The 18,624-nt window shown below is 38.7% G+C and overlaps 1 protein-coding gene across 1 annotated transcript in view; it reads right to left on the bottom strand.

Moving 5' to 3' along the window:
* The window catches only part of REPS2 (RALBP1 associated Eps domain containing 2), a 166,940-nt gene that overhangs the window by 104,146 nt on the left and 44,170 nt on the right, over positions 1-18,624 (bottom strand). The window contains exons 6-8 of the mRNA XM_036270186.1: positions 17,748-17,886; positions 11,541-11,604; positions 9,350-9,492 (exon numbers count right to left, since the gene is read on the bottom strand). Coding sequence (XP_036126079.1) covers positions 9,350-9,492; positions 11,541-11,604; positions 17,748-17,886 — 346 coding nt within the window. The remainder of the gene's footprint in view (positions 1-9,349; positions 9,493-11,540; positions 11,605-17,747; positions 17,887-18,624) is intronic.

Below are 18,624 nucleotides of genomic sequence, written 5' to 3' on the forward strand. Positions count from 1 at the left end.
ATTGTTTTCCACATTAACCATTACTATCACAATACTTAAGTTTTAACTATGCTACTAGCATAATTTTTAAATAGTAGTAACTATGGTGATAGTTTTAATACTATAAACATTAAAGAAATAATACGTTTTAGATATTCTTGTTGGAAATAGACAAGATGTTATGATGATATGTGTCCAAGAAAACTTTGATATACTCCTTTCTCTTGGTTAGAAGAAATAACAAAAGTAAGAGTATAGGTTCTTGCTGATTAACAAGAATCACGTTATGAATCCTTTTTTTATTATTATTATTTTATTTTTGTTACAGATGTTTCTCCTTTTTTTCTCCATTGACACCCTCCTCCCCATGCCCCCACCCTATGCCCAGCTTTGTTGTCCCTGCCCATTGTTTATGCATACACGCATATAAGTTCTGTGGTTTATCTCCTCCCTCCCCCCACTACCCCCTCTTCTGAGGGTTGTCAGTCTGTACCCTACTTCCACATCTCTGGGTCTACCCTATTCCTCAGACTGTTATGTTCATTATATTCCACAAATAAGTGAGATCATGTGGTATTTGTCTTTTTCTGCTTGGCTTGCTTCACTTAGGATAAGACTTTCCAGGTCCCTTCATGTTGTCTCAAAGGATAAGAGATCTTTCTTTCTTACAGCTGCATAGTACTCCATTGTGTGATAAGACTTTCCAGGTCCCTTCATGTTGTCTCAAAGGATAAAAGATCTTTCTTTCTTACAGCTGCATAGTACTCCATTGTGTATATGTACCACTGCTTTTTTATCCATTCGTCTATGGATGGATACTTGGGCTGTTTCCAGATCTTAGCTATTGTAAATAGTGCTGCTATGAACATGGGGGTACATATATACTTTCTGATTGGTGTTTCAGGCTTCTTAGGGTATATTCCTAGAAGCAGGATCACTGTGTCAAATGGCAGTTCAATTTTTAATTTTTTGAGGTAACACCATATTACTTTCCATAGTGGCTGCACCAGTCTGCATTCCCACCAGCAGTGTACTAGAGTCCCCTTTTCTCCACACCCTCGCCAACACTTGTTTGATGATTTGTTAATGGCGGCCATTCTGACAGGTGTGAGGTGATACCTCATTGTTGTTTTAATTTGCATCTCTCTGATGATTAGTGATGTTGAGCATTTCTTGGCCATTTGTATGACCTATTTGGAGAGGTGTCTATTCAGCTCCTCAGCCCATTTTTTTTTTTATCCTCACCCAAGGATATTTTTCCATTTTTTGTAAAGATAGAGTGGGAGGGAGAGACAGGAAGGGAGAGAGAGAGAGAAACATCGATGTGAAGGGACACATTGAGTGGCTGCCACCCGCACGACCAACCAGGGCCGGGGACAAACTGCAACCGAGGTACATGCCCTTAGTGGGAACCGAACCCGGGTCTCTCCGGACCGCAGGCCGACGCTCTAACCGCTGAGCCAAACTGGCCAGGGCTCCTCAGCCCATTTTTTAATTGGGTTCTTTGTCTTCCTTTTGTTGAGTTGTATGAATACTCTATATAATTTGGAAATTAACCCCTTATCTGATGTATCATTGGCAATGATGCTCTCCCATACAGTGGGTCGCCTTTCCATTTTGATGGTTGTTTCTTTTGCTGTGCAGAAGCTTTTAAGTTTGATGTAGTCCCATTTGTTCATTTTTTCCTTTTTTTCTGTTGCCTTAGGTGATGTATCAGTGAAAATTATGCTGCATATGATGTCTGAAATTTTGTTGCCTACATTTTCTTCTAGGATTTTTATGGATACACGGGTCACATTTAAGTCTTTTATCCATTTTGAGTTTACTCTTGTGTGTGGTGTAAGTTTCATTTTTTTTTTTTTTTTTGCCTGTAGCTGTCTAATTTTCCCAACACCATTTATTAAAGGGGCTGTCTTTACTCCATTGTATGCTCTTGCCTCCTATATCAAATATTAATTGAGCATAATGTCTTTGGTCCATTTCTGGGTTCTCTGTTCTGTTCCACTGGTCTATATGCCTGTTCTTGTGCCAGTACCAGGCTGTTTTGATTACAGTGGCTTTGTAGTATAACCTGAAATCTGGTAATGTGATCCCTCCTACTTTGTTCTTCTTTGTAGGAGGGATCACATTACCTCCTGTGGCTATTCGGGAGCTTTTTTGATTCCATACGAACTTTTGAAGTATTTGTTCCAGTTCTGTGAAATACGTCATTGGTATTTTGATGGGGATTGCATTAAATCTATAGATTGCTTTGGGTAATATGGACATTTTAGTGATGTTAATTCTTCCAATCCATGAACAAGGTATGTGCTTCCACTTTTTTATATCTTCCTCTATTTCCTTTTTCAATGACCTGTAGTTTTCTGCAAATAGGTCCTTTATTTCTTTGGTTAAGTTTATTCCTAGGTATCTTAATTTTTTTGCCACAATGGTAAATGGGATTGTTTTTTCAGTTTCTCTTTCTGTGAGTTCATCATTGGTGTATAAGAATGGCATCGATTTCTTGATGTTAATTTTGTATCCTGCTACTTTGCCAAATTCATTTATTAAGTCTAGTAGATTTTTGATGGAGTCTTTAGGGTTTCTATGTATAATATCATGTCATCTGCAAATAATGACAGTTTCACTCCCTCCTTTCCAATTTGGATCCCTTTTATTTTTTCTTCCTGTCTGATTGCTGTGGCTAAGACTTGCAGTACTATGTTAAGTACAAGTGGCGAAAGTAGGCATCCCTGTCTTGTTCTTGTTAAGGGAAATGCTTTTAGTTTCTGCCCATTGAGTATGATGTTGACTGTAGGTCTTTCATATATGGCCTTTATTATGTCAAGATATGATCCCTCTATTCCCACATTGATGAGCGTTTTTATCAGAAATGGATGCTGGATTTTGTCGAAGGCTTTTTCGGCATCTATTGATATAATCATGTGGTTTTTATTCTTCATTTTATTTATGTGGTGTATCACAGTTATTGATTTGCAAATATTGTACCAGTCTTGCATCCCTCGGATGAATCCCACTTGGTCGTGGTGAATAATTTTTTTTTTTTTGATGTATTGCTGGATCCGATTTGCTAGTATTTTGTTCAGGATTTTGGCATCTATATTCCTCAGGGATATTGTCCTGTAGTTTTCTTTCTTCATAGTATCTTTTTCTGGTTTTAGAATTATAATTATGCTGGCCTCATAAAACGAGTTTGGAAGTCTTCCTTCTTCTTGAATTTTTTGAAATAGTTTGAGGAGAAGGGGTGTTAGTTCTTCTTTGAATGTTCAGTAAAACTTCCCCATGAAGTTATCCAGGCCTGGGCTTGTTTGCTAGGAGAGTCTGGATCACCTCTTGAATTTCCTTGGTTGTTATTGGTCTGTTCAAGTTTTCTATCACTTCCCGGTCCAGTTTTGGGAGACTATGTGTTTCTAGAAATTTGTCCATTTTGCTTAGATTGTCTAATTTGTTGCCATATAATTGTTCATAGTAGTTAACGATCCTTTCTATTTCTGTGGTGTCAGTTGTTACTTCTCCTCTTTCATTTCTGATTTTGTGTATTTGGGTTCTCTCTCTTTGTTTCTTGGTGAGTTTAGCTAAAGGTACATCAATCTTGTTTATCTTTTCGAAATACCAGCTCTGCTTCCTTGATCCTTTGAATTGTTTTTTGTTTTTTTTTTTGTCATTTATTTCTGCTCTGATCTTTACTATTCCATTCCTTCTACTTACTCTGGAGTTTTCTTTTTGTTTGCTTTCTAGTTCTTTAAGTTGTGATGTTAGATAGTCTATTAGAAATTTCTCTTGTTTCCTGAGGTAGGCCTGTAGTGCTATGAACTTCCCTCTCAGAACACGTTTTGAATTTCTAACAGAACAGTGATAAGGGCTGTTACTTGGGAGGGTGACTGGACCAGCATGAGGAAAAATCATGCTGCTAGGTAAGCTAATACTTAATTAACACTCATGTTATTTCTTAGAAGTGGATTGATTGGTTCACCACTTTGTCACAAAGTAATTAAGAAAGAAATGTCTCAACAACTAGAAAATGTCAATATTCCAGAGGAAAAGCAGATTGGGGTAGACAATAAATAGAAGCTACAAATCAAATTTGTCAAGAACATCTACTAAGAAATCAAATTTTTAATGCCATGTGTGACATTATGATTTATAATAAGAAATATATATTTGGTTTTAATCCCTATTTCTGACACAGAGCTCCCAAACCCCTAGGAATTTCCTATGTAATAAGAGCAACAATGGTGTCTCTTATTATGTTAAGGAGATGACTTTTGAAACCCACCAAAGGATGTTGGCCAGGCTGCCATATGGTTAGAGGATTGGAACTTTTAGCCCCAGCTCTTATTTCCCAGGAAGGAGAGAGGCTTGAGGTTGAATCAATCACCAATAGCCAATGACTCAGTGAATCATGATTATGTAATGAAGTCTTCATAAAAACCCAAAAGTATAGCTAGTAGGTCCCTTTTAAGGAGAACTTCCATGTTGGTGAACCAGAACGCTTCCATGTGCCACCGTATTGGATCCCAAGCTTCAGGAGGACAGAAGCTCCTTTGTTCAGGACCTTGGCCTTTATATCTCTTCATCAGGCTGTTCCCTTAATATTCTTCATAATAAATCAGTAATCTAGTGAGTAAATGAATTTTCCTGAGTTCTATGAGCCATTTTAGCAAATTCATTGAACCCGAGGAGGGAATTGCGGAAGCTTCTAATTCACAACCAGTTGGTCAGAAGCACAGGTAACAACCTGGACTTGTGACTGGCATCTGAAGTGGAGGGCGGTCTTGTGGAGCCCTTTACCTGTGGAATCTGATTCTATCTATAGTTAGAGAGTGTCAGAATTTAGTTGAGTTCTTAGACACAAGAATTGCTTGGTGGTGTGGGGAAGCCTCCACATGTACCAGTCGGAACTGGATCCAGGAAATCTTTTCACCATATTTAAAACAATTTTTTGAATCAAGTGTTTAAAATGAATTGGCATTGTTATTAATCCTTTCTCACCCTCCCATCCCCACCAAGGTTTCAAATACCAACTTCCCTTCGCAGTAAAGTACTGGCCAGTGAGTAACACCACAGACGGTTGAATTCAAGTACCTCAAATTGTTCATTTGTGTACTCTGGCCTGAATTTCACTGATATCAGGTCATCCAAACCACAGGCCCTGGTGATTTTTCTGACTATACCAGGTGGCCTCACTCCATCCTTGGTAAAAACAGCAAAACACTTTTGAAAATACTATTTCTCAATTCAGCCCCAAGAGCAGTTTTAACTGAGACACGATTTTTCTCTCTAGTTCATCAGTGCACTCACAGAATTACATGACTAATGCCTTATCATGATGAGATCTTGCTGGGTGAAAAGCTAACATCTTCAAAAACTACAAATGCCATCAATTAACTACTAAATCTCCCTACAGCTGTCCTCATCTCTGCATCTCTACTGTCACCTCCCCAGTGCCAGCCTCCCCACAGCTCCTGACTGGACTACTGCTGTAACCTGATCTTCAGGTTTCCACCCTTGCTCCTTAAAACCTGCTCTACAGTAGGCAACCAGCAGGATCCTTTCAAACAGCAAATCTGATTGTGTCAGTTCCTGTTTGAAACACGTCAATGTCATTGTCCCCCACCTTCTTCAGCCTCATCCCCATCCCCATCCCCTCCAGCCCTGGCTCTCTGCACTCCAGCAAAGTGCACTGTGACCTGAGCTTTACATACCTCTCTTGCTTCAAGCCCCTTCTCAGAGCTTCTGCAACATACCTGCTATCCCCTCTGCCAGAGCCAACTCTTCTCCCTCCTTTACCTAACTGGCTCCAATTATGCATACATGAGTTTATTTAACATCAATCTAACTGCCAGCAAGTTCCATGATGGTAGGAACTCTTTTTTTATATTAAAAAAATGTTTTTATTGACTTTTCAGGGAGAGACAGAAACGCCGATGTGAGAAACACTGATTGGCTGCCTTTCGCATGCCCCCACACTGGGGATTGAGCTGGCAACCCAGGCGTGTGCCCTGACCAGGAATCGAACCAGGACCTCTCAGTCCAGGGGAAATCCACTGAGCCACACCAGCCAGGCCGGAACTCTCTTTTATTCAGCATTCTAACCAGAGAGAATAACACAGTGCCTTTAATAGTAAGTACTAAAATATTTATTTATTTATTTTTTATCCTCACCTGAGGACATTTTTGCATTTATCTTCAGATAGAGCAGGAGAAAGAGAGAGAGAGAAACGTCGACGTTAGAGACACATCGACTTGTTGCCACCCGCACGACCCCAACAGAGGCCAGGGACGAACTGCAACCAAGGTATGTGCGCCCTTAGCTGAAACCAAACCCAGGGCTCTCTGGTCCAAGGGCCAATGCTCTAACCGCTGAGCCAAACCGGCCAGGGCTGAAATATTTTTTAAAAACAACGGTCAAAATCTATACCTGAATCAGCCCCATCACCCAGACATGAAAATATCAAAAGGTCTATGGGTTAGCCACAAAATAATCCAACTTTTCCTTCCAACTCTGCCGTTTAATTTTCACTGTTAGGGAGGAAATCAGATACAACAATTCCTGTTTCATTATTTTATTGAAAACAAACTTGCGGCCCTGGCTGGTTTGGCTCATCAGTTAGAGCATCAACCTGCGATCCAGAGACCCGGGCTCGGTTCCTGCTAAGGGCATGTACCTCGGTTGCAGTTTGTCCCCGGCCCTGGTTGGGTCGTATGGGTGTCAGCCACTCAATGTGTCCCTTTCACATCGATGTTTCTCCCTCTCTCTCTCTTCCTCTCTCTCCCTCCCACTCTATCTGAACAAAAAAAACAAACAAACTTATGTAGTTGTGAATGCATGATGGTATCAACCAAATTTATATTCCTCAGTAATCTTGTCAAAAACTGGATTAGATTTTTTGAAAGAATATAGATCAATTAGAAAACTGTTAGAACAAGAGCTAAGTTTTTTTTTTAAGTCAAAGGGATACCATAAAAATGAACCCCCAAAATCAGCAGGACCACTCATATTTCAAAGTCTAAAAGCACAGAGAAGATCTAGGAAGTTTTGGCCATCTTCTTGAGCCTATATACAAAGATAAACATGGGTGATAAAACATAAGTTATGCAGACCCCACAGGGTCTGCATAAAATATGCTGTCATTAGGTGTGATTAGGGATTTATGAGGTCTCTCATGTTTTTTGTTAGAACTATATAAATATTATTTAAGACTGAGCCTACAAGCTCTAAAAATGATGTGCAATTTTCATTTAATTGAAGGGTATATGATGGATTCCTCAGTCGTTTCTGTATAAATGCACACTAACAGCCTTCACAGAAGACCAGGAAGAAACAAGGGGCTTCATTCCAAATGAAGTGAGATGCCTCTTGGCTAGTGCTCTATTTCACAGCCCGCCCCCCCTCGCCCCCCCCCTCCCCCAGTGCGTAAGCAAGGCAAAAGCAGCCATCTGGAGCAGTAAAGGAATTAAGAAGCTACTTCTCTTCTGTTAACACATTTTTTTTTTTTTTTTTTTTGCTCAGGGCTTTCAGATTTGTAAAAATTTTTATCAGTGACTTTTGAAACAGTCCCTGAAACACTTGGACACCTACAAAGTGAACGAGGAATCAGGACAACTGGCATAGGTTCCATGGCCATACTGCATCAGAATAAAACAGCAATAATCAAGACCCCAAAACAGAAAGCTAAGTGTAGTCATGGGAAATGAAGTGACCCAGGAGCTCCAGGGCTTGCAAAAGGAAAGAGTGATGGTATTAAATATAACCAAATAGCCCCGGAGCAGACCATGGCCCTTTGGTCAGCAGCTCATCCCCATTAAAGAGAGACAAAGCTCCATGTGACCCCACTCCAAGGAGAAGGGGTTCCTGGATGACCATTCACTGATTGGGGAGCCATGCAGTTGCCAAGACAGCCTGAGGAATATTTTATTTCTTTGCCTCAATCCAAGAAAGAGGGATGGGAAGAGTGGGGAAGTGGGGGGGGGCAGACAGGGAGATAGAGACACCAAAGAAGAAATTGAGCAATTTGTCATGCTGCCCAATTGCAAACTAGCTCTTGAAGACCCCTGAGGGTCTCCCCCAACCTGTAGCAGGCTATAGTTACAGCCTGCTGCAGTCAGAAAGCAGCTGCTATTAGCAAAGCCCAAACTCCAAAATGGGTAGTAGCTTTTGCTCTCTGAAGCTTCTCCTTCATATATATTTATGGGGGCATTTGGAGAAGATACCAAAATGGGTCACGCTTTCCCTAACATGTTTACCTATCACTGGCATCAGCCATATACTTGGTCTCTTCCCTTCAAGTCTCAGCTCAACCCCCTCCACCTGCTCACTACATAATATAGAAAATGACAGACTTTTATTTAAGAGTCAGAGACCTCAAAACTGACCTAGATAAGTCACTGACCACTTTGAATCTGGTGTTGTCATTGAATCTGGAGGAGAGGACAAGATAAGATAATCTAAGGCCTTTTCCAGATCTAACCACAAAACTTATATTCTATTAATGACTAATCATATTTTCTTTTGACACTGATCCCTCTTGCCAATAATTATCCATGACTAAGCTCTCATACTTTGAAGAGACCTTGCTTGCCTAAAAAGTGAGAAAGGCTGTTGAAAGCACCAGATGTTTCTGGCTTTCAATGAAAGCTATATTCCTCTGAGTAATAGAAATCAGATCACAGCCCACTGCCTCTGAAAAGGGCAAGAGAAACTGCTAATTTGTCCAGTCTTCTGAAGGAATTGATATAAATGTTGGACACACCACGACTCTTTCCTATCCAAAGGTTTTGTGGAGTAACTGTTTTATTAATGAGAAAGACAAAGAGAGATCTATTCCAACCTTCTGATGTGCTGGAATGTTCTGAATCTTTATCTAACTGCAGTTACATGGGTACATACATATGTAAAAATCCATCAAGTGTATATTTAAAATTACAATACTTTGTAGATTTCGCTGCTTATATAATTTTTTAAAAACTTTTTCATTAGGTATAACAACAGTTCTATTTCACTTCCTTGCCCAAAGCCTCTTAGGAACACTGGGATGCGCCTAAAGACACCAAGTGAACACTTGGCTGTATAGGAAGATCTTCCTCTTCATTTTCTATCAGTTGGGAGATTTAGTTGTTGCCTACGCCACAACTTTCATGAAAGGGTAAGTGACTTTAGTTCAAACCCATCCAGAGGATAGCAGATGACTCACACCCAGGTCATCCCTATTACTCATATTATAAGATAAAGTCTAATATCAGTTAAAGGACAATAATTGTAGATACAAAGGACTCCCCAAAGCGTCTGGACACCATTTAAGAAACAAAAGTTTCTTGCAAGGCCTGAATGGAAAATGTCTGGGGATTAGGATTTATGATGAGGCCTTACCTGCTTGCAGGTACTCTGGCTGCAGAGTTGGAGGGAGGCCCTCGGGAAGTGGATAGCCGTTCTTCCGGGCCACAATGAGATGAAACGCAGCACAGAACTCCGGCAGGGTCAGGGCTCCATCACAGTCAGCATCACTAAGTTCCCTAAATATAACAGATGTCATGAGTACCTAACACTGGGCTTAGAGGGAAATTTACTCAGCTTCAAACATGCAAACACAATTCCCAGGCTCTCTAGTGGTGACCCTGATGAGTCCCCAAACCCATATGAAATCTCAGGGGGCCAACTTGGAGGAAGAAAAAGTATGATTGATAGCACTGGTATCGGTAGTACTTTATAAATAAAAAGTTAAATTCTTCAGGTTCTCTAGTAGGTCTCTTTTATAATGCTAAGTACACAACACAAGCAACTATGACACAAAAAGTAAAAAGATGCCCAGAATTCCACAGTTGACAGCCACTCAATAAAAGTGTGGTGTGAAGAGCTCCTGACTTGGTGCTCAAAACAGTCAGAGGACAGGCTGGCCCCGGCCCTTTTACAGTTGTTCTGGCCATTATCAGTTACTGGAGCTCAGGAATGAGTGCTTCATTTTTTAGCTTTAAGAAAAAACCTTGAACTTTTCAAGTCACATAAATGTTGTATCAGAATTTTGCTTGAGAATCCCCTCCTGGGAAAATATAAGTAAACTCAATAAATACTGGTTGAATTATGTTTTCAGATAAAACAAGCAACTAGGGAAGGCTGGAACCAGATAAGACAGAAAGGAAGAAAGAGAGAGTCTTGAAAAGGCTTATCTTTGCTTCAGACATTGTTTCCCACTGAAAGGCACAAACCTATTTACTCAGCACAAAAGAAATCTATTTACCAAAGTAACTAAGACCCTCTAAGCTCAACCAGTCTCTTAGGTGTACAGAGACAAGTATACTTGTGCTAGGACAAGTGAAGAGATAAGACATATAAAAATGTACATATAAAAATATAGAAAGGTGTTACTATTTGAAAAAAATAATATTGAAGGTAAGCTCCATTCACATCTTCCTCCCTCTCAAATATTTAGAATGTACCAGCCCTGAAATAGCAGCTCCCCAGGCTGAGGAATCGGGGGACTGCTGTCAGTGCTGGATGAAGAGAATACCATTCGGCTTTTATGTATACGTCCCCAGAAAAAGACAGGAAGCCTCATGCCAATTATGGTTAAGACTGGGAATTCTGCCAAAACAGATTGTAGTCTTCTGAAAATGATCATTTCTTTTTTTCCCTAGCTTTAAAATCTAATATAAGGCTTGTTGTAAAAAATAAATTATGCTAGAATATATTGCTAATGAATAAATCTAGCTCAGGATCTCAGGTACACTGGCATGCACAAGGATTATTGCAATAGTTTTCCAATAAAATGCACAAAACACAGCAAAATGCTATCATAATTTTTATAAATCCTTGTGAAAAAAAGTTTTACATAAATATTCTAATGTTTTAATTATATATTTATAGCAGCACAGTCTCCTGCCCAGTCGTGAGGAAGAACAGCCCACACACAGCCGGGAGTTTATGGAGGAACCAAGCGTTTTCATAGATGCAAATGGAGCCATCTGGACCATCCCGGCACAGTCCTCTTGGAGCCAGGGCTGTGGCCAGCTCGGCAGCAAGGTGCATGCAGTACATGCTACAGCTGCAAGTCTGAACTAGGGCCCAGTTGATAAACACCAGCCAAATTTACGAAGCTCACAGGCAGCTAGTATTGTCAAATTTAACTTAATTCCAAAACATTTTTGGCCCTTCTGTTCACTTGGCCTTCTAAAATATTATAAAGAATAGCTTTTCAAGGTTCTCTGGTTACTTGCATCGTACCACGTACAAAAATCTGAAAATAAAATACATAAGATGGAAATTCTCAAATGCCCACATGATTGCTTAGACTGAAAAGGGATGTAGATGAGGATAGAAATTAGGAAATTACTTTTTAAATAGTAGCTAATACATACAGTGTGCAGTATGTGCCAGACACTGTTCATTGTACTTTTCATATAATAACTTATTTAATTTTCACAGCAACAAAAATTTAAATTCTAGTCACTCTCTCAGTCTGTTAAAAAAAAAACATTAAAAAATTAGACTTTTAAAATGCAACAGTAGGAACTAAAGAATGAATACGGATGACTGTATCATACCATGTGGCATTAATCGCACTTACCATATATAGGAGAGTTCTGGAATGGAAAGCTTTGATTTGGTGAAGAAGTTCTTGGCCACTGAACCTGTCAACAGCCATCGTTTAAATGAATCATTAATTAATATCTAGAGCAACTTTTATATTTAATGTCAATGAATCACCATTTTTTCTTTCAACAATTCCTACCATATAACCACAAACACAACATTTCTTCATTAAAGCAACTACAAATCACGTGGCTAAAAACAACATGTGAACAGCTTTTAAAAGAATAGATAAATTAGAATAGGGCAGAAGAAGCAATGACATAACAGTTATTATGACATGCAAATTATATGAATTAATTCCTGCTTCATTTTTACTAAAAATGTGCAAAATTTTACTAAAAATTCAAAAGATAAATTTCAAAATTATTAAAGTAAAAATCTGTCAAGCACTACTAATGAAAAAGTAAAATAGCAAAAAGAAAATTAACACCATTAATTTTATCACACAGACATAAGACAGGCCTCTTGGGAAAGAGTTTTAGTGAGATTTGAGCTCTATGGTAGCTCTTTCAGAAATGTATCCAGGAACTATGGGGAAATAGGCATCTCATACAATGCTGGTAGGATGACAAAGTGATACAACACCAATGAAGGGTATACTGCAGTATCTAGCAAAATCACATTATCCAAAGATACACTGACAAAAATATAAAAAGATACACAGAAAGTTATTCACAACAGAAATATCTGTAAGAGCAAAAGACTAGAAGTAATCCTAATAGGGGACAGGCTGAATGAATGATTGCACATTCACACAATCTAGTAGCACACAGCTATAATAGGGGAACGGAAAATATCTCAACATGAGACCATGGCATAACCATGATGTACTGTTAAGTGAAAATAAGCAAGGTGGATAAAAGTATAAATAGTATGCTACTATTTATCTAAGAAAAGATGGAGCTAAGAATACACATACATATATACATACATACATACATGTATTTGCTTTTATTTTTTTAAAACAGACAAATTTTTTTAAAATGGTTAGCTATAGTGGCAAGGAAAAAACAGGGTAGAGGGGATAGGGACAGAAGTTGTACTTCTTTGTAGATTGTCGTAGACCCGACTTTAGAACCATGTATTTTTTTTCCTTCACACAAACATATGCTTTTTTTTTTTTTAACTGATTTTACAGCAAGGAAGGGGGAGGAGAGAGAGAGAGGGGAAAACATCAATGAGAGAGAAACATTGATTAGTTGCCTCCCATACGCGCCCCGACCAGGGATCAAACCCACAACCTAGGTATGTGCTCTGACTGGGAATCGAACCTGCCACCTTTTACCTTTTGGCATACGGGACGATGCTCCAACCAACTGAACCATACCTGCCAGGGCAGAGTCATGTAAATAAATTATATAAAATTAAAATGTAAGCCCTGGCCCATTTTGCCCAGTGGCTAGAGCACTGACCCGTGGACCAAAGAGTCGCGGGTTTGATTCCGGTCAAGGGCATGTGCCTCAGTTGCAGCTGGGTCCCTGGCCCTGGTCAGGGTCGTGTGGGAGGCAGCCAGTAGATGTGTCTGTCTCATGTCCATGTGTCTGTCTGTCTCTCTCTCTCTCTTCCTCCCACCCCCACTCTATCTGATAAGTGGGAAAATATCCTCAGGTGAATATTTAAAAAAAAAACACATGTAATCCCAAAAAATTAAAACGAAAAAGAACAAAGTTGAGGAAGTCCCACTTCCTGACTTCAAAACTTACTACAATAATCAAAACAGTGTGGCATTGGCATTAGGTTAGATATATAGATCAGTGAAACAGAATTAACATCCAGAAATAAACCCTCACATTTACAGTCAATTGAATTTTGACAGAAATTGTAAAACAATAGTTGTAAGACAACTGGATATCCACATGCAAATGAATAAATTTGAACCCCTGCCTCATACCACGCACAAAATTTAACTCAAAAGGGATCAAAGACCTAAATGTAAGTAATAAAACTATAATATATATTCCTTCTTAGAAGAAAATATAAAGGTAAAATTTCATGCCCTTGGATTAGACAATGATTTCTTAGATATGACTTCAAAAACACATATCAGAAAAAAATAGATAAACTGGACATCATCAAAATTAAAAACTTTCATACTTCATCCTGGCCAGTTTGGCTCAGCAGCTGGAGTGTTGGCCCGAGTCCCGGGTTTGATTCCCGGTCAAGGGCACATACCTCAGTTGTGGGTTTGATCCCCAGCCCCGGCTGGGGTTGTGCAGGAGACAACCAATCAATGTGTCTCTCTCACATGGATGTTTACACCTCTCTTTCTCTCTCTTTTCTCGCCCCCTACTCTATCTGAAGAAAATCAATGAAAAAATATCCTCTGCTAAGGATGTAAAAAATAAACTTTCCTACTGCAAATGATACCATTAGAAAAATAAAAAGACAAGCCACAAATTGGGAAAAAATACCTGCAAAATCATATACCTGATAAGGAACTTGTATTTAGAATACATAAAGAACTCTTACCTCTTAAAAAAAAAAAAAAAAAAGGCGAAGGACTTGAATAGACATTTCTCTAAAGAAGATATACAAATGGCCAATAAGAACATGAAAAGATGCTCAACGTCATTATGCATCTGGAAAATGCTAATCATAACCACAAAGAGATACCAATTCACACTCAGGATGGCTATAATCAAAAGTAGTAACAAGTGTTGGCGAGGATGTGGAGTAACTGCAATCCTCGTACAATGCTGGTGGCAATGTCAAATGGTGCAACCACTTTGGAAAACAATCTGACAGTTCCTCACATGGTTAAACAAAGTTACTGTATGATCCAGCAATTCCACTCCTAGGTATAAGAGAAACATTATTCCAAGAGAAATAAAAGCATACATCTCTACACAAAAACTTGTACACAAATGTTCATAGCAGCATTATTAATAGCCAAAAAGTGGGGGGGGGGACCCAAATGCCTATCAACTGATGAACAGATAAATAAAATGTGGTTTATCCATACAATAAAATTATTCAACCATAAAAAAGAATAAAGTTCTGATACATAGTACAGCATGGATTAAACTTAAAAACATTATGCTAGCCCTGGCCGGTTTGGCTCAGCGGTTAGAGCGTCGGCCTACGGACCAGAGATTCAGGTTTAGTTCCAGCTAAGGGCACGTACCTCGCTTGCAGTTTGTCCCCACCTTGGTTGGGGTCGTGCGGGTGGCAACCAGTCGATGTGTCTCTCTTACATCAATGTTTCTCTCTCTTTCTTCTCCCCTCTCTCCCTCCCGCTCTATCTGAAGATAAATGCAAAAATGTCCTCCGGTGAGGATTAAAAAAAAAATTCTTTAATTTTTTTTTTTTTTTTTTTTTAATCTTTATGAATTTTTATTTATTTTTTTGTTACAGACATTTTACCTTTTTACCCCATTGGCACCCCCCACCCCACTCCCCCGTCCCCTGCTTAGTTGTCCATGTCCATTGGTCATGCATACATGCATATAAGTTCTGTGGTTTATCTCTTCCCACCCCCCAACCCCTCCCACCCCCTCTTCTGAGGGATGTCAGTCTGTGCCCTATTTCCATGTGTCTGGGTCTACTGTATTCCTCAGACTGTTATGTTCATTATATTCCGTATATAAGTGAGATCATGTGGTATTTGTCTTTTTCTGCTTGGCTTCTTTCACTTAGGATAATACTTTCCAGGTCCCTCCATGTCGTCTCAAAGGATAAGAGATCTTTCTTTCTTACCGCTGCATAGTACTCCATTGTGTATATGTACCACACCTTTTTTATCCATTCCTCTACGGGTGGACACTTGGGCTGTTTCCAGATTTTAGCTATTGTAAATAGTGCTGCTATGAACATGGGGGTACATATATTCTTCCTGATTGGTGTTTCAGGCTTCTTAGGGTATATTCCCAGCAGTGGAATCACTGGGTCAAATGGAAGTTCAATTTTTAATTTTTTGAGGTAGCACCATATTGTTTTCCATAGGGGCTGCACCAGTCTGCATTCCCACCAGCAGTGTATTAGAGTCCCCTTTTCTCCACACCCTCGCCAACACTTGTTGTTTGATGATTTGTTGATGGCGGCCATTCTAAAAAAAAAATTCTTTTAAACATTATGCTAAGCGAAAGAAGACACAAAAGATAACATACTATTCATTTATATGAAAATCCCAGAATAGACAAATCTATATATAAGGAAAGTAGCTTAGTAGTTACCTACAGCTGGGGGATTGGAAGAGCAGGAATGGGGAATAATTTGCTAATAAGTGGGTGATTTATAGGGGGTGGGTAATGAAAGTATTCTAAATATAGATTGTAAATATAATCTGTGAATATACTAAAACCAATGAATTGTACACTTTAAATGGGTGGATTTTACGGTATGTGAATATCTAAATAAAGATGTTTTTTAAAAAGAGACATCACCTAATTACAATATAAGAACCCCTCTTGACCTTGATCAAGCTAAATCTTTTTTAAAGGCATTTATGAGACAATCAGGGAAATCTGAACAATGAAGACTTGATAATATTAAGGAATTTGTTCTTTTTAAAAATTCATGATCTTTTTTTCATGTTCTTTTTTAACATGTGCCAATGAACTGTAGTAATATTTTTATAACCATTATTTTTTTGTTGTTGTTACCCCTTACCTGAGATATTTGTCCATTGATTTCTAGGGATACTGGAGGGGAGGCAGAGAGAGAAACATTAATTATTGCCTCCCGCAAGGCGCTGGGGCTGGGAATTGAACCTGCAACCCAGGTACGTGCCCTTGGCTAGAATTGAACTCTCTCAGGCCAACGCTCTAACCACAACCGACCAGGGCTGTGGTTATGTTTTTGAAAGAGTCCTTATGTTTAGAGATATATCCTGAAATACAGGGGTGAGAAAAAGTAGGTTTACAGTTGATCGTATGGAAAATAATACAATAATTAATAAATAAAAATACACGAATAAATTCTGTGTTTTGTGTACCCACAACTGTAAGCCTACTTTTGCCCACCCCGTATTCGCAAATGAAATGATCTGGTTATTGCTTCAATAGCATCTGGGGTGAGAAAGGATATAGATAAAACAGAATTATTGGGGCTGTGTGATAGGGGTTTGTTATACTAGCCACTCTAGCTATATCTATATTTGAAATTCTGCAAAATAAAAAAGTTAAAAAAAAAAGTAACAACATTCCCAACAGCTACCTATTTGTATTTGTCTAATAATTTGTATATACTGTGAAGCAACTCACTTTAGCAGTGGGTAAGGTTAGCAAGTAGTTAGTACATGCAATCTGTGTTTCTGCTTATTTATTTTAAATCATGTTGTTAACATTAATTCATTGTTGTTAACATTAATTCATTGTATCTACAATATTCTGCCTTCAGTAAAGCCATTACCACCCATCAGAAAGTGATGGCTGCATTTATACAAGTGTGTTTCAATCATACACCTTATTTCACAAGAGAAAATTAGTCTAAGTCCTCACTTCAATGCCAGGTTACAATTATCAGGGACATCTTGTTATTCTTCAAAACTGAAGTACAAAAATTAAGTTTTATGAATTTTTCTTCCAAATTCTACTATTTCACTGTTTGTTTGGTCTTCAGCCCAGTAAAATGTAGGCATACAAGAATGAAATCAATTCCTCTCAGCTTGAATTTTACATGAGAGCTCGACAGGAATACATATTTCTGAAGACAACCCAGAAGAACTGACATGTGGACATAGAAATACTGGCCAATTTTCCTCCCATATTTTAATTTCTCTCAGAAAAACCAGAGGAGAAAATCTTGAGCCAAAGAAAACGAGCATAAATTTGAACTTCTAAAGCACATATAACATAAGGAGACTGTAACACTAACTATAGAAGGCTAAACTACAACTTTCTCTAACTCTAATATAATGAGTAAGCAATTAAAGATGTTGCCTTGGTGCCACATGCTATCATTTCAAGAACTGCTCCAGCTAATAAATCACGGGGCCTGGACCAGGTTCTACCACATTCCTATTTAACCCTTTCAAACAGAAACATAATTTTCCAAATGTCACTGCCAAGTGTTTTTCTGCATGGTTTATAGCTGATAAGAAATTCGATCTTAGAGGGAAACAAATTGAAGTCACAGAAGGTCGTTGTACTTATTTTGTGTGAACTATTTTTCAAGACGTGTAATGTTATTTATATGAGACAATGATCTGGAACCCACATTCTCACCTGTCAGACTTCATTACCTGAAATGAAGGAACTCGGATCTGGCTGAAGGGATCGAAACTGATTGACATAGTACTCGCGTTGCTCTTCTGTTATCCTCCACGGTTCATCCAGGTAATTACTGTTGTTATCTTGCAGTTCTCTCTCCACTGAAAATGACTTTAAAAATAAATAAGCAAAATCTCAGAGAATCTCTCTTTAGTGAGATAAAGTAGATATATTAAACAGCAATAATAGTTGTCATTCATTACTCAATTTTTTCCTCAAGGAAATAATTTAAGCACTCTGTAACTAGAACGTAAACTTCTGAAGGGCAGACATCATGCTTTAAATTTTTTTGTAGTCCCCAAAATTTTTAACAGTACTGAGCATGAAATACTGAACACGTGGTGAACGACAAAAGTGTTTCCATCACGATGAAGGAAGGGTAAGAAGATTATCTGCCAGATTTTGATCCTTTCATATGGCTGAGTAGATAGTAAAATAATTGATTCTTTTTAAACCATAAAAAATTGTACACAAGCTATAACCATATCGTCTTTTTGTCTGAGGCAGTCTCATTATATAAATCTGAGAATCAAAAGCTCCAATAGAAATCCCTCCTCCCAGGTCCTACTTGAAGAGCAAGTCAGGATCACCTAAGCTCTCATCCCACATTTGTGAATTGGGGTTAATATTTAGTAATACAGCTGAGTGGAGAGAAGAGCTGTGATGGTACCACAACGGGGTGACAGGGGTGCATCAGACATGCCACTAGGGGGCGTGCAAGCCAAATTTGAGGCTTTAAGGATGCAAAGAACCAGAGAAATGGTGCAGGAGAAAACAAAGCTTGGCTATATTGTGGGGAAAGAAGCAAAAAAGGTGATTCTGGGAGGAGGAGCCCAGGGTTTTGCTCCA

This window comes from Molossus molossus, unplaced genomic scaffold (genome assembly GCF_014108415.1).
Source record: "Molossus molossus isolate mMolMol1 unplaced genomic scaffold, mMolMol1.p scaffold_m16_p_2, whole genome shotgun sequence".
In the NCBI taxonomy this organism is placed as follows: Eukaryota; Metazoa; Chordata; class Mammalia; order Chiroptera; family Molossidae; genus Molossus; species Molossus molossus.